The sequence below is a fragment of the Rhinolophus sinicus genome, chromosome 18 (genome assembly GCF_057876585.1).
Source record: "Rhinolophus sinicus isolate RSI-liver-muscle chromosome 18, RSI-T2T, whole genome shotgun sequence".
NCBI classification, from domain to species: domain Eukaryota; kingdom Metazoa; phylum Chordata; class Mammalia; order Chiroptera; family Rhinolophidae; genus Rhinolophus; species Rhinolophus sinicus.
Genome location: NC_142518.1, coordinates 14,835,217 through 14,849,882, shown reverse-complemented (window position 1 = coordinate 14,849,882; position 14,666 = coordinate 14,835,217). Strand labels below are relative to the sequence as shown.

At 40.6% G+C, this 14,666-nt stretch overlaps 1 protein-coding gene across 2 annotated transcripts in view; it reads right to left on the bottom strand.

The window, feature by feature from the left end:
- PHEX (phosphate regulating endopeptidase X-linked) overlaps positions 1–14,386 on the bottom strand; it is a 204,992-nt gene extending 190,606 nt beyond the window's left edge. The window contains exons 1-3 of one of the 2 annotated variants that reach the window (XM_074323776.2): positions 13,656–14,386; positions 8,447–8,515; positions 1,171–1,332 (exon numbers count right to left, since the gene is read on the bottom strand). In XM_074323776.2, the coding sequence (XP_074179877.1) occupies positions 1,171–1,332; positions 8,447–8,515; positions 13,656–13,773 (349 nt within the window). In that variant the 5' untranslated portion in view covers positions 13,774–14,386. The remainder of the gene's footprint in view (positions 1–1,170; positions 1,333–8,446; positions 8,516–13,655) is intronic. The other variant, XM_019714582.3, reaches the window with a different exon arrangement.
- Between the last annotated feature and the right edge of the window lie 280 nt (positions 14,387–14,666).

Sequence of the window (14,666 nt, the reverse complement as noted above, 5' to 3'; positions counted from 1 at the left end):
TGACGTTCTTGCAAATTCTCATTTATAATTTATAAAGTCTAAATTTGGGTCTCTTAGTAGAAAATATAAGTCCATATGATTTCTATCTAGTTGTGAAATTTAAACACATTTTTTCCTTACAATCAACAATAGGTATCTGTTTTGCCAGTAGTTTCAGTTGTTATATATACACACGGACATTTATTAGTGTTATTTATAATCAAAAACGTATCTACTGACATAATCCATGTCTATGAGAAATAAATCATTTTTTAAAGCAGGTGACAGCAGTATGCATATCGGCTAATTTAGCCGATACAATTATTTGATACGTATTTAATTTTCATGTACTTAAAACCTGGGAAAAAGGAGATAGAGAAAAAAGAAAAATAGTGATTCTTATAACTCTCAGAAATTCTCTGTAGGTGTTACTGAATACAAATTATTTGGCATAACTCACAGTTACCAAAGAGAAAAAAATAACATTATTTTTGCCCTCTCAAAACAATGACCTTATCTGGCCTTGAAATCTCCCAATTTCCCTCCTGAAATAGGTTTCTCCAATAGCTCAGCATAAAAATTAGATCCACCGCAAACAGAAGATCTTCTAGTAAAAGACGTTTTTAATTTTTGAAGGGTGTGTGTTCGCACACGTATTGTGAGCATGTGTATGTGAGCTTGTCATTGCTAGAGGCCATGAGAGAAAAGATAATCTCCCCAGAGCCAACTTAGAAGTTAACAGGAACAATATGACAAACACAAGGTCATCCAGAGTTCTCAAAAGTGATGTCAAAAAACAATGAGGTGTTAAGTGTATTTTGTAAGCCATGAAAATCCAGGACACAAGGAGCAAGTGATCAAGTTTGCTCTGAACACAACAGACAAATAAGTATATTAACATGGCTTCCATTAACTGTTCCTTTGCTCCCAATCTCAATCGGATGCTATTTATCCTTCAGCAACAGAACTTACTATTTACAGACGCGGACATGATGACCTACACTAGGCTTGTGTTGGGATCTGGGAGACTGGAATTCCACAATTTTCCTTTCAATCGAACATTTTTTAAAATCTTGAACATGAATTCAGTATAGCTAAAAAGTAAGTAGGCATGCTTCAAATCCAAAACTGTTCTTCTTGTTAAATATTGCTCTTAGTAAAGTGCACCATCAAACCCCAGTAGAAACTTACCCTTCAACTTGAGGTCGACATTATGTCTCAACCAAGGATAAACCCCATAGCTTGGCATATCTTCAGGAATCGGATTATTGTTTATCCAGCCATCACAAGCGAACCGGAAGAAATTATCACAAGGGTCCACAGATAGATTTACTTTACTTAATATGGCAGCAGCTATTTAAAAAGAAAATCACAGGATTAATGACAAGCACTGAACATTGTGTACTGGCCTCTTCCAAACTAAACAATTTCATATCGACCAGTCCCCAAGCCTTGGCTTTTCCATTTCCCCTCAAATGACTCCCTGAATCAACTGCACTATACTAAATTATTGCATTCAGAGTGAGTGGGTAAAAGTTTGGTAGTATTATTGTTATTGGGCTTTGCAGGGCCACCCCTAACATCTGCGGGGCATGGGACAGGCAGACAACTGGAGTATACGGTAAACTATTTGCCAAGGTGCATGCGACATTCTTCCCTTTCATCCTTCTGCAGGTAACTTTGCTACTCTTCCCACCAAGCAGTAGGATCTACTTCCCCTGCCTTGAATCTGGGCTGGCCTTGTGACTTGCTTTGACCAACAGAATGTGGCAAAGTAACTTTTCATGAGTTTAAAAGGTAGGCCTTAAGAGGCCTCACACCTTCCATGTTAACTCCCTTTGAATGGAGCCCTGAGACTGCCCTTTAAAGAAGCCTCCTGGAGGAGGTGAGACCACATTGAGAAGAACCAAGCCAGCACCAACAGCCAGAGATGTGACTGAGGCCATCATGAATCTTCCAGGCCAGGTGACCCTCCAGGTGAATGCAGCTGTATTAATGAGCCTAGGTGGTATCAGCAGAGGAACCTTCACCAAACCCACAGAATCGTGAGAAATATGACATCACACTTGTTTCAGGTCTCTAAAGTTTGGGGTGGTTTGATCCAAACAGAGGCCCACATGTTGTATTTAAATATTTAAAAGCTGTATTTGCAATATACCTTCATAAAGACCTGGAAGGCCGCATATGCAGTCTGCAGCCCCTAGGCATTCAGTACAGCTCTGAGGAAATGAACCCCTGGGAGAGACCCACACAGACACAGACTCCTTGACTAGGGAAGAGGCACAGCCAGAGGAGGGCAAAGTGGGGTGTTCTAAATGAGGGGCCCAAGGCAGGGGCCTCTCTTGCCCAGGTCTAGGGGCAGAACTGAGTATTTGTATAATAACAGAAAGATACAACAGACTGATATACCATTTTTTCTTCTTTCATAAGCCCACATACAATTACATATGAAAGACAGTTAATAGGTAGGAAGTTTGTACATACTTAAGTATGTATCCATGAGTTTTAAATTTTTTTTTCATTACAAAATGAGAAGGCTCCGAAATTCCTCGCATTGAGCTCCAACTCTCTCCCAACTGCCAGACAACTGCTGGCTGCCACTCTAGCACAGAGATATGCACCAACTGACTTTTTTAAAAAAGGCAGACAATGTTTTAATGACATTGGAAAGATGACATCCTGGGTAATTTTCATACTTTTATTAATGCCAGAATATGTTTCTGTTCAAAGTAATGAAAACCTAGTAAGTTTTCAGCTAAATGTGAATAAACTGCCCCCCAAAAGTATAATCTGCATAAGTTTGATTACATGTGTGGTTCCTCCAGGTTTAAAAGTAAGGCTAGACATTTCTCTAGCCTAGACTTTCTAGGAAAATTTCAAAAAGTTTTTTTATCATCAATAATGTAAATAATATACAAACTTCCAAATTTCTATATGACTTCAAAAATCCTTACCATTTTCAAACACCCCCAAAAAAAATCAAAGCAAAAAGCTGGTTTAGAAATTTGATAAATTTAAAATTGGCTAAATATTTTCATCTTTCACAATTCAGTTGTCTCCAATTACATGTTTACTTACTTACTTACTCTTTTATCATTATTATTTAATATGCAAATATGCTAAGACACACAAAAATTTTCATTTCAGTTTCTATTTAGTTATACTAGCTATGCAGCCAAAAGAATGAATCTGCTATGTGACACTTCAGGGACATTGATCATACAAATTTCAGTCCCACACAATATTTACAGTCACACAGAGGAACCCTCACACACATTTTTATTCACATAAGCACATTGTTTTCTGGCTACCTTCCCAAACCTCCCCTGCCCCCAACCCTCAAATGTGTCCCTCTCCATCTCCTCAGTATTCCTGCAGGTACCTAGAAAAACTGCAAGATCAGCTCTGACCTCAGCCCTGATATAAAGTGGGGCAATACATCACTCATACTGAATTTGGAACTGAGCCTGCTGAGTGGGAAAACTCCAGCTTCCGCCTCCCAATTCATCATTCACAATTCACAGCTGGGCACAGGGCTGCACTTTCTGCAGGAAAACTGTGACTTCAAATTGCAAGGGACCATTGTTGTCAAGACACCAAAACTCCTTTCCCCCTACTCAGCTCCATGGAGAATACCCAGTCTTGTTTTAATAAAAGAACTATGATGATGAAGGAAACCTGTGAAAGGCCAGGCTACGTATTCTCTGCAGTCATTGCATATAAGGTAAATTCCTATGCAGTCTCCAGCTAGTGCTTATGGAGTACAGGTGGAAGTATGGCCCCATATACCAACCTCAGTTTGTAAGTTTAATCAGGGCTCAAGAAAGAGGGGGGGGGGTGGTAATAATCATACTGAGCATTTCCTCTGCACCAGGAACTATGCTAAGCCCTTTGCAGGCAGTACAGCATCATCACAGGCTCTGGAGCCAGACCAGCTGCGTTTGAATGCCAGCAATATCATGCAGTAGCTACGTAAACTCCCGCAGGTTGCCTAACTTCTCTCTTCCCGCAGGTTCCTCATCTGTAAAATGGGGATAATAGCACCCCATAGGATCTTCATGAGAATTAAACAACAAATACATGTAACGTGCATAGAACTGTGTCAGGAATACTGCCAAATAATATGGTTGCCAGATAAAATACAAAATGTCTAGCGAAATTTGAATTTCAGATAAATGACTACTTTTATAGTATAAGTATGTCCCAATTACTGCACTTACCAAAAAAAAAGTAGTCATTGTATATCTATAATTCAAATTTAACTGAGCATCCTGAATGTACCTGTGTAGCTCAATCTGGCAACCATGCATGTAGATTTTTGCTATTACAATTCCACAAACACGTATCTGAAACTGTTGAGGCCAGATACATTCCAGAGTGCACAGATTTTCAGATTTTAGAAAATGCAGTGCATAAACCACAGATTATATAATACCTCCAGCGATATCTGGAGTGGCCCTTCTGAAACAAGCACATTAATAATTCTATAGGGAACATACATACATATATATATATATATATATATATATATATATATATTCTCATAAATGGGATAAATAAAGTCTAAAACAACCTCACATGAGTTAAGATCCAGCTTTGCCACCACAGGAATTGAGGTTGGGTCCAATCTTGCCAACTGAGAGTTACAATGCTCTCTGGGTTTGGGGTTAAGGATCTGGGGCTGTGGACCTTGATTGCTACCATCATTTTCTTCTAAACTCACAACTAGCACAAGTAAAAACTGTTATTCCCACTTTACAGATGGTGCTACTGTGATTTAGGATGATTACGTATTTAGCCCAAGATCATGTAGCTTGGAAGTGGCCAGATCATACTTCTAACCCAAGTCAGCCTGTCTGCTCTTATCCACTATCATTAGCATGCCCTTTCCTGGTTTCTTTGTATTCATTCTCCACTTATTTTGAAAAAGGGATTATGATAGGAGGAAATACAAAAGAGGAGGGAAAGAGAGTTATGGAGAGGACCCACCTCAAAAGGGTCCAGAAGGCGATCCATCATTTCTGTCTCTCGAATATCTAGCACATGCACACTGCGCCCACGCACGCACAAAACTCCCACGCACGAACAAGGCGCCCATGCTCCCGAAGCACACGCAAAAGGCGCACATACGCACACGAAACAAACAGACGTACAGGGCACACACGCGTGCACACGGCACCCATGCACGCACAGCCCGAGCACGCACATGGTATGCATGGACGCACACGGCACACACACACGTTACACACATGATGCCCTTTCACACGACACACACGGCACGCATGCGGCGCCCACTTATGTGGCCCCTACACATGTGTCGCCCATGCACACACACGACTCGCAGGCACATAGCACACACAAACACGGTGCGCTCGGATGCACAGGGTACCCACACATGCAGACCGCGCGCACGCACGCAGCACCTATGTACACAGCGCCCACGCACGCACAAGACTGCACGCACATGGCACGAATGGACGCACACATGGCACGCACGCACCACCTGAGCGTGTATGAACCGCCCATGCATACACGTATGCACATACACACGGCACCAATGCACACAGCACCCATGCACATGGTACGCATGCATGCACTGCCCACGCACACACTACTCACATGCGCATGCAGTATGCACATACATTGCATTTTTGGAGACCTTCCTTTGGCTACAGTTCTGCGATGTGTACTCTGCAGCTGTTTTGCAGACCCCTGTGCATTGTGAGGGTCACGTTTCACTAAAGATGACTATCTTTTTTGAGCTTTTCGCTACAGAAACAGCAAAAATATATATTTTTCAATATTAGAAAGCCATTCCCCAACGTGAAAATTGAAAACAGGGACAGCAAGGAAAAACACACTAGCTGGCAGGAGGTGACATTATCAAATATCATTACGGAAGTTTTAATCTTGCATTATTATGATTCATAATAGAAAGACAAAACTCATAAAATAAGTGGCCCTCTGCACAAAAAGTTGACTAAACTCAAATTGAAAATCTGAGTTCAAAATTTGTATTTTCACACATCTGCAAGAACCCTACCACAGCAAAAGCATAAGGTGACATAAAGTCTAAAACCTGGCCTCTGATAGTCCCACCCTACTCCAGGTCATCCTCTGTCCACTGGAGAAAACCCTAAGTCAGCTGGAGCTGGGAACAGGAGCCGGCCTGGGAAGTGCCAAACCTTTCTCACCCTTCCAGAGACAAAATCAAAGGAGCAGAAGTGGTTGCCTAGTCACTCGATTCTAGTAAGTCTCGTGTTGTGAAAAAAGATCAAGACAGGACCACAGTAAAAGAGAGGTACCCAGCACGGCCTTGCGCTACTGAGGCACAGATGGAGCGGAGCCAGGTATGAACTAGAAGCCCAGCCCTGACACTAACTCAGGATGTGACCCTGGGCAAGTTATTTGGCTTCTACGCCTACATCTCCTCATCTGTAATTGGGCCTGGTGATAGCACTGACTTCATGGGGTTCTTGTGAAGATTTTATGAGATGGCACATGTAAGTCACTTTAACAAACGGCCTGATTTAAAATATACATATTGATCACTTAAGAATGGGACAAAAAACGAACTCTAATAGCATAATTATCTAACCCACTGCCTTTGTATAAGGCTTCAGTTTAAAAGCTTTCTCCTAAGTCTCTCCCATCTCAATAATGTCACCACCCAACCACTGGCAAAAATCTAAGCATTACCTTGACTCTGCATTTTCTCACAGCCCACACCCAACCCTTCAGCAAGCTGTCTATCTCCGAAACCCTCTAGTCTCCCTTTCCATCTCTTGAATTCAAGACAGCATAACCTCTCACCTGGCTTACTGAAATAACCTCCTGCTGTGCACCTTCTTCCATTCTTGCTCCCTGGGGTCTCCTTTCCATGCAGAAAGACTCCCCTGAATCTAGCTCTCCACAGAGAGCTCTTATTAAATACTAATAACATCATCTCCTCTTTTGTAAAATCCTCCAAAGGCTTGAGCAAATTTGGGAAAAACCCAAACTCGCTGGCACCTGGGTTCCCTCACTGACCCTCATCACCTGCACTCTGCCCCTTACCCAGCAAGCTCTTCTCATTTCTCAAGTCTACCAAGCTCTTTCCTCTATGGGACCTTTGCTCCAGCTGTTCCCCCCACCTGAAAAGCTCTTTCCTAGATCTTCACACAGCACGTCCCTTCTCATCATTCAGGGTCATTTCAACATCATTTGCTCAGACTTTTCAATCTAGCCATCCTGTCACTTGCTATCCCATTATTCTATTTTAATATTTTCATTTTCTGAATGTACCACCAGCTGATATTTTTTTCTTGTGCATTGGTTGCCTTGCGTATTTGTTAATTGTCTCTCTTCCCTTACCTGGTCATTCTGCTTCGTTGCTATACAGGCATACCTCAGAGATATTGCAAGTCTGGTTCCAGACCGCTGCAATAAAGCGAGTATCACAATAAAGCAAGTTGTAAAACTTTTGCTGGTGGAAGGTCTTGCCTTCGATTTGTAAAAAATGCAACATCTGTGAATCGTAATAAAGCAAAGTACAATAAAATGAGGTATGCCTGTATTCCCAAACCTAACTCGGTCCCTGGAGTGCAATAAATATTTGGTGAATTAATTCATTAATCTCTTCTTTTAAGTCCAAGATGAAAGTGAAAGGGCCATGTGCTTAACTTATTTTATGACTTTCTGGGTCCTGCAAATCTAGGCCCTAACACTGGTTTATGGAGGGAATATAATAGTTGTGGCAAAACTGAGGCAACTTTAAGTACTTGTCTTCACTTTACAGTACCCACTGATGCACAGCCTGGTCACATCAAGAAAAAATTGAGTTGTAATGTGGAATAGAAGGACCCAAAGGGATTCCAGGTGACTGTGGAAGCATGGATTTACAGAGGGTCCCTGCTTAGACAGACAGGTCAGACCCACTGACCAGAAGATACAGAAAGACTGCTTAAGATAAATAGAATCTATATCCACTAAGGCCACAGGGAGGCCAACGGTCTGTCTCTCGGCCTTAAGAGAGGCCATTTAGCCTTCCAAGCTCCTTCCTGATTTCCTTAGACAGGAATACCTTGGTTTATTGAGTTTCACTTTATCGCACTTCACAGATGTTGTGTGTTTTTACAAACTGAAGGCAAGACTCCACCAGCCAAAAGATCACAACTCGCTTTATTGCAGTACTTGTTTTATTGTAGTGGTCTGGAACCAAAACCGCAATATCTCCGAGGTATGCCTGTAATGACTTGGAATACCACACAACTGTTTTTTGCAAGGGGAAAAAAAAAAAAAAAAACAGGAAACCTATGCTCCACGACGTCACACCAAGACTTGAAAGTAAACTTAAAATTTCATCAAAATTGCATTTTGTATTTGGTAAACCACAAGCCAACAGAATACTAAAAATACCACCTGTTTTCTCTTCCATTCCCCAAGGTACCATAATTATAACTTGACACAGGATGGAAAACTGACTTACCAGCTTCAATGCATTCTGGCTTCAGGCAGTACTCCTGTTTAGCTTGGAGACTTAAGAAACCTTGACTCACTGAAAAAACAGACCAAAATAAAGAAATGACTGGTTTGTAGCAGACCACCATCAGGTAACCCACAGTCAGGCACATATGAGTATGCAAGACATTTGATATCAGTTCATCCTTCTCAGTATTGACGTGGAATTTAAAAATCCAGCTGGCTCAGTATCACAGAACCAGACTCTGATCACTAGCTAAGTAACCTTGGTGAGAGACTCTTGGTTGCTCTGAAACTCAGTTTCAGATGAATGGGCACAACTGCACAGTGCTTGTCAGAGTGGGACCCCTGGGTAGTGGCAGCCCTACAGACCTTCTGAATCAGAAACTCTGGGGTGGGGCCCAGCCATCTGCATTTTAGCAAGCCCTCCCGGGGATTCTGATGTTTGCTCAAGTTTAAGAATTCACTGGGCTAGATGATCTCTAAGGTCTCTTTCATCTCCAATTATCTGTGGTTTAAGTTTCATAATTTCACTCTTTATGCTTACAACTACATTCTTGTTTTAGAGATGGAAAAATTAAGACTTATGTCAATTTTTCATAAGTTTCGTAAGTAGAAGGAGAAAGCCAGAATGTGTGGCATTTAAAGTTCTGGATCTTATCTAAACCATCCACACAGACAAGGCCCAAAAAGGGGGGTGCGGGTAAATATACTCAGTAATCTAGCAAGAGTCATGCTCTGCCTGCCCCATATCCCACACACTCTCCTCCCTCCAGGCCCAGCCGAGCTACCAGACAGATGCAGCTTTGTGGAAGAAGTTTCCAATTACCTCCACCAAAACAAAACAGAACAAAAACCCAGCAAGATGGAAGCAGCTTTTCACCAATAGCTTAATTTCTCCCATCTGGCACAACATTATCTAAATGAATTTCTGCAGAAGCACAGAAGGGTGCCCCATTTGTAAACTCCAAGGTAGCACCTGGGCATTAGCAGATGTGAGTTTAGATTTCAAAAATATTTTTGGTAGCTGAGGAAGTTGTGGAGAATTTGTTATTGCTGTACTCTGTGAGCAGAAATAAGGAATCATTTGGAGATGTGGCCGTGGGGAGATGGATGGTGGGGGGTGAAGGGGGGTCCAAGGCCTTTTGTGGCATCCTCAACTGACAAGCAGAATCAGAAAGCAAGCAGTACCTATATTTCTGTTAGAGATGGAAGACCTGTACATCACTTGCCAGTGTGGCGATTTATATTATTTACTAACCCAAGTTCTAAGAGGAGTTGGCTTTTTCATTGTTCTTATATCTGCTGCCATCCTCCAAACAGCCTTTTTATCTGTGTTACATTATAGATTCAAGAAAAATGCCTATGGAACATCTCAGAACTATCTTAGGATAAAGGTGTGTTTTTATTTCTTTTAAAAGCAAAAAAAGAAAGTTAGGTAAAATTATATATGTACAGTGTAAACATTAGTATCAAATATTCCAACATGCCTGAGTGGTGGAACCATGGGGGAAATTTTTCCATTCAGCCTACTTCCATATGTTTACCAAATGTTCTTTAATGAGCATGTGTTATTTTTATAATGGGAAAATAAACTTTATTATAAATAATAATAGTTGTATGATTCTGGACAATATCTTCTTGATACTAGCCTTGTTTTATTTTAGAAGAAAGATAACGAAATATTTCATTTAAAGACATTATTTTGACGATACAAACTTTCAGTTGTAAAATAAATGCATCATGGGGATGTAATGTACAGCATAGTGACTATAGTTGGTAATACTGTATTGTATATTTAAAAGTTGCTAAGAGAAAATCTTAAAAGTTCTCATCAAAAGAAAAAATATGTAACTGTGTGGTGATGGATGTTAACGAGACTTATTGTGGCAATCATTTTGCGATATATACATATATCAAATCACTATGTTGTATACCTGAAGCTAATAGAATGTTACATGTCAATTGTATCTCAATAAAAAAAATTTTAAAGACTTATTCCTTTCATGGAAGATAATTATTGACCCAAAACCTCTAAGGAAGCAGAACTAAAATCAAATATCTTTATCTGAGGGTGAGTAAAAGGAAGGTTTAAATTAAATTAATTAAGATGCAGACAAACTCAACCCTTCAAGAAAGGGCATTATATCCACGGGGGGGGGGGAGGGGCAGGAATATCTTAAGATCCTGCAAATAAATAAGGATCAACAAGCCCAGATAATGTGAAGGTGTAAGTGAATGAAATGGAGACAACAAAGAAAACAGTTTTCTTATAAAAAATGAAAATGTTACTTTTTACTGCTTAGGAGCTTTAAAAAAAAAATCTTAAAAAGCAGTTTGGTTTCTCATTTCAGATTTCTCTATAACCAGCAGAAATGACCTCAGAGTGCAGAGAGCATGAGAATGAGCATAAAGTGGGAGTCAGCAAACTACGGCCTGTGGGCCCAGGCCAGCCCACTGCCTGTTTCTATACGGCCCACAGCTAAGAATGGTTCTTACATTTTTTAATGATTGGAAAAATCATAAATAGGATAATATTTCATGACACGTGAGAATGATCAGAAATTCAAATTTCAGTGTCCAGAATTCAGACTGTACCGGAATACAACCATACCCATTTGTGTACATATTGTTGATGGCTGTTTCTGTGCTACAACAGAGTTGAGTAGCTGCAACAGACACAGTATGGCCCAGAAAACCGAAAATGTTTACTCTCTGGCCCTTTACAAAGAAAAGTTTGCCCATCATTGCATTTGAGAAATATTGTGGGGAGGAAGAGAAGAAAGGACACTTTAACATACACTGGTTATAGGGGAAGCATATATCTCAGTCTGTTGAAATCTTGTTTCCAGACATATCTTCTGTTTGTCCCAAATAAATTTTTATAAAAATTCTCAAAAATAAAATAAACTGGTTATAGGCATTTAGTTATACCCAATATCTTAAATCCTAGTGCTCTAGGTTCTCTGACACCACCCAAGGCCAGTGGCAATCACTCTTACTGTAGAAGGACTAAGGTTTAGAAAAGAGATTAATTACCCTAGAGCCGAAAATACAAAGAGGTAAGGAGGAATGCTAGACATTGCAGAAAGGTGACTGAACTTGAACAGGCAGAAGAATATACCACAAAGCCAAACTGGAATCACCTTGAGGAGAAGAGGACCTTAAATGTTGTCATAAAGAGCATATTGCCTGGCAGGTCCCAGATTTTCAGACAATGACTTTGCTAGGTGCAGGATGGAGGTGGGAGGCAGAGCCTGGGGGACTAGGCAGTGAAAAAGTGTGGTGGGAAGAGAGGGAGTCTGAAATAGTGCAGATGCATTTCACAAAAATATCATTTATTTTTTAATTTGAGAGTATGCATTTATTTTCAAGCAAATGTCTCTAATGTATACATCCAAATGGATGTGGTCACCTGAAGCAATGCTTCTCAAAATTTAATTTGCAAATGAATCACCTGGGGATCTTGTAAAAATGTAAATTATGAATCAGTAGGTCTGGGGTGGGGCCCAGGATGCCAAGTGATGCGGATGCTGCTGGTCCACAGACCACACTGAATAGGCGAGGTGTAGAATGGCTATCCCCTTACTCTCTAACATCATTAGAGCTCCTCTTAAAGATTCGTGGTGAGAGCCAGGTTATTGGGCACACTGGAAAGTTACCTTTTTCTATTTTATGCAGGCCTCCTTACCCTAATAGCATTGCCTGGCTTGATGAATTTTACTGTGCTCTACAAGCTTTAGAGCTGATCCCAAAGAATCATGTTACCTCAAAGAACAAAGATTTGCTCCCATCAAGAATATTCCAACTAATATGCTACAGCCTCAGAATGCAATCATAACAATGGAATTTCAAAAAAGTTTCAAGCAGCAGTAACATCATTAAAAAGAGTACATATTTTTGCATAAACAATCATCATTTGGATTGTTAAATTGGGACTGTTTGCAAAACACAAACAGTCTAACTTTGTAGTCACTTCCCACACAGTATGTAGTCCCTTGGCATGCCGATATCATTTTTCCTCCAGTTTGGAATTTAAGGATAGGACACTTGCCTAAAACCCAGGTGCCAAGAAATCTCACAACCGTTTTCAAGAGCCACAAATTTGGTTGCAGGACTGGAGGTTTAGCTGTACCAGAAAGCAGTAAACCCATCTAATTCCCTAAATTTTCAGCCACAAAAAACATGGAAAGATGGTTTGCTCATTTTAGCAGAGTTTTCGACCACACAACCCTAACTCTTTTAAAGTTTAATTACTGCTTTTCCCCTGCCAAGATAAACATGGCCTCCTGCATCCTGTATATGCCAAGGAATGTTTCCAGGCGTGCTACATTTCAAACAGCACCTAGAATCTCCTAAGTATAGGGCTTGGTCTTACATCACTTTCAAGCTAATGAAATAATATGGGCTGTATGAGAAAAATACAAAGGGTGATAGTCAAGGGTTCAAAATACCTACAATCTTAGAACAGCCCTCTACCCTTTCCAAAGTATTTCCTTCTTTTTCACAGGAATACATTTGTATCATTATGTATACTCTCTGGGTACCTCATTCGCACCAAGAGTCATTAAAATACAATCATTTTAATTGTATTTAATTTAATCACAATACCTTTCAAATCTTGGGAGAAAACCTGTGTTTTCCTTCACATTAATTTCTAAATCTAATAAAAAGGCAGAGTTAAAACTTTATCCCACCAGAGTCACTGGATTAGAAAGGAATTGAAGAATACCATTAAAGGTGCATTTTTAAAGACTAATTTGCATTTTGTGAGTTAAATTTCATGATTCATTCAGGCAAACATCGACACAAATCAAATGGAAAGAAATTCCAGCATGGTTTTTATCATAATGTAAGTCTTTCCTCACAAAATAAATGAAAGTATCTGACTATGAATTCATAAACATTCATTTTGCTAAATGTAATGCATAAAAACACTGTTTGCCCGCTGCAACCGCATCCTCCAGCCACTCGAAGCCACTTCACACACACTTTGAATTCTGGACTATGCATTGGGTACTTGGGTGTATTTATTTATTTAGCCTCCTAAAGAAAAGGCTTCTTCTATTTGCATATTTAAGAGAAACGAAGGATGTACCACCTACTAACACAAGCAAACAGTCCTCCACCTGCATCCTGACAAGGTTTGCCAGAATAAAGCACAAGGAAACGTCATTGCACTGGCCCAGTCCCCTGGCCTCCAGAGCCCCACTTACCTAGAAAGAGCATGGTGCCCAGCGCCAGGGTGCCACCGATGAACACCACCAGGGCGATTCGAGTGACTCTGTTGGCCGACTTCCCAGTCTCCATGCTGCTCCCCGTTTCTGCCTCCATCGGGAGGGATGTAGAGGCCACGCAAGAAGAGAGTCGCTTTTTGTGGTTTGGTGGCTGGTCTCAAGAGTCTGTTAGGCGCTGACATCCAAGGTTGTCTTGCTCCTCTACTAATGGACAGCTTACAAATTTCCCGTCAGGAAATCTCCCCTCGCCACCCTTTCTCAAACAGTGCTTCACAAATAAAGTAAAAGAAATCCAAAATATTGGTTGCCTTGGCTCTCCCCCTGACCAGACAAAACAAACAGTGGTTGCTTTATCTTGGTGCTCTCCCCCCAGCAAAGTCCCTCTCAACCGATTGTTTGGCAGGCTCTTCTCTCAGGCGTTCCGAGTGTACATGTTTTACTATGTTGCTGAACAGATGTTTTAGCTATTTAAATGTATAGTCACTTGGGGAGAAAAAACTATTGTCTTTATCAAAACTGGATTCTCGTCAAACTCCCCCTAACCATGATAAGTTAGGTGGCAAGGATTCTCCAGACCCACTTCAAGATCTCAACGAATCACGTAATTCTTTTGCAATAATCATTCTGCTCGCCTGAATTGTCTTCATCAAAGATATTCTTTCAGTGTGCAAGTCCCTTTTTAAAGCCTTCTAAGAGTGCCTGGGATATCCTGGAGCATTTTATTTTAGGAACTTTGTGTATGACAGCATGTGCCAAAAATCAGAGTCATAGTCCAGTGCAGTGCAAAGTAGCAATTAAGACAACCTACAGAGGCTGATGGTTTGGACAGGAACGTTGTTTTTTTAAAGAGGAAGAAAAAGCACTTCCTCTCTGTAGTGCTAAGAATTGTTCAAAGACAGGTAAGTATTTGAATTAAGTTTATTAGCAACCACAAAAAACTGGTAAAAAAAATTTTCCCTGCATGTTTTGATGAAAAGTGTGCCCATGTGT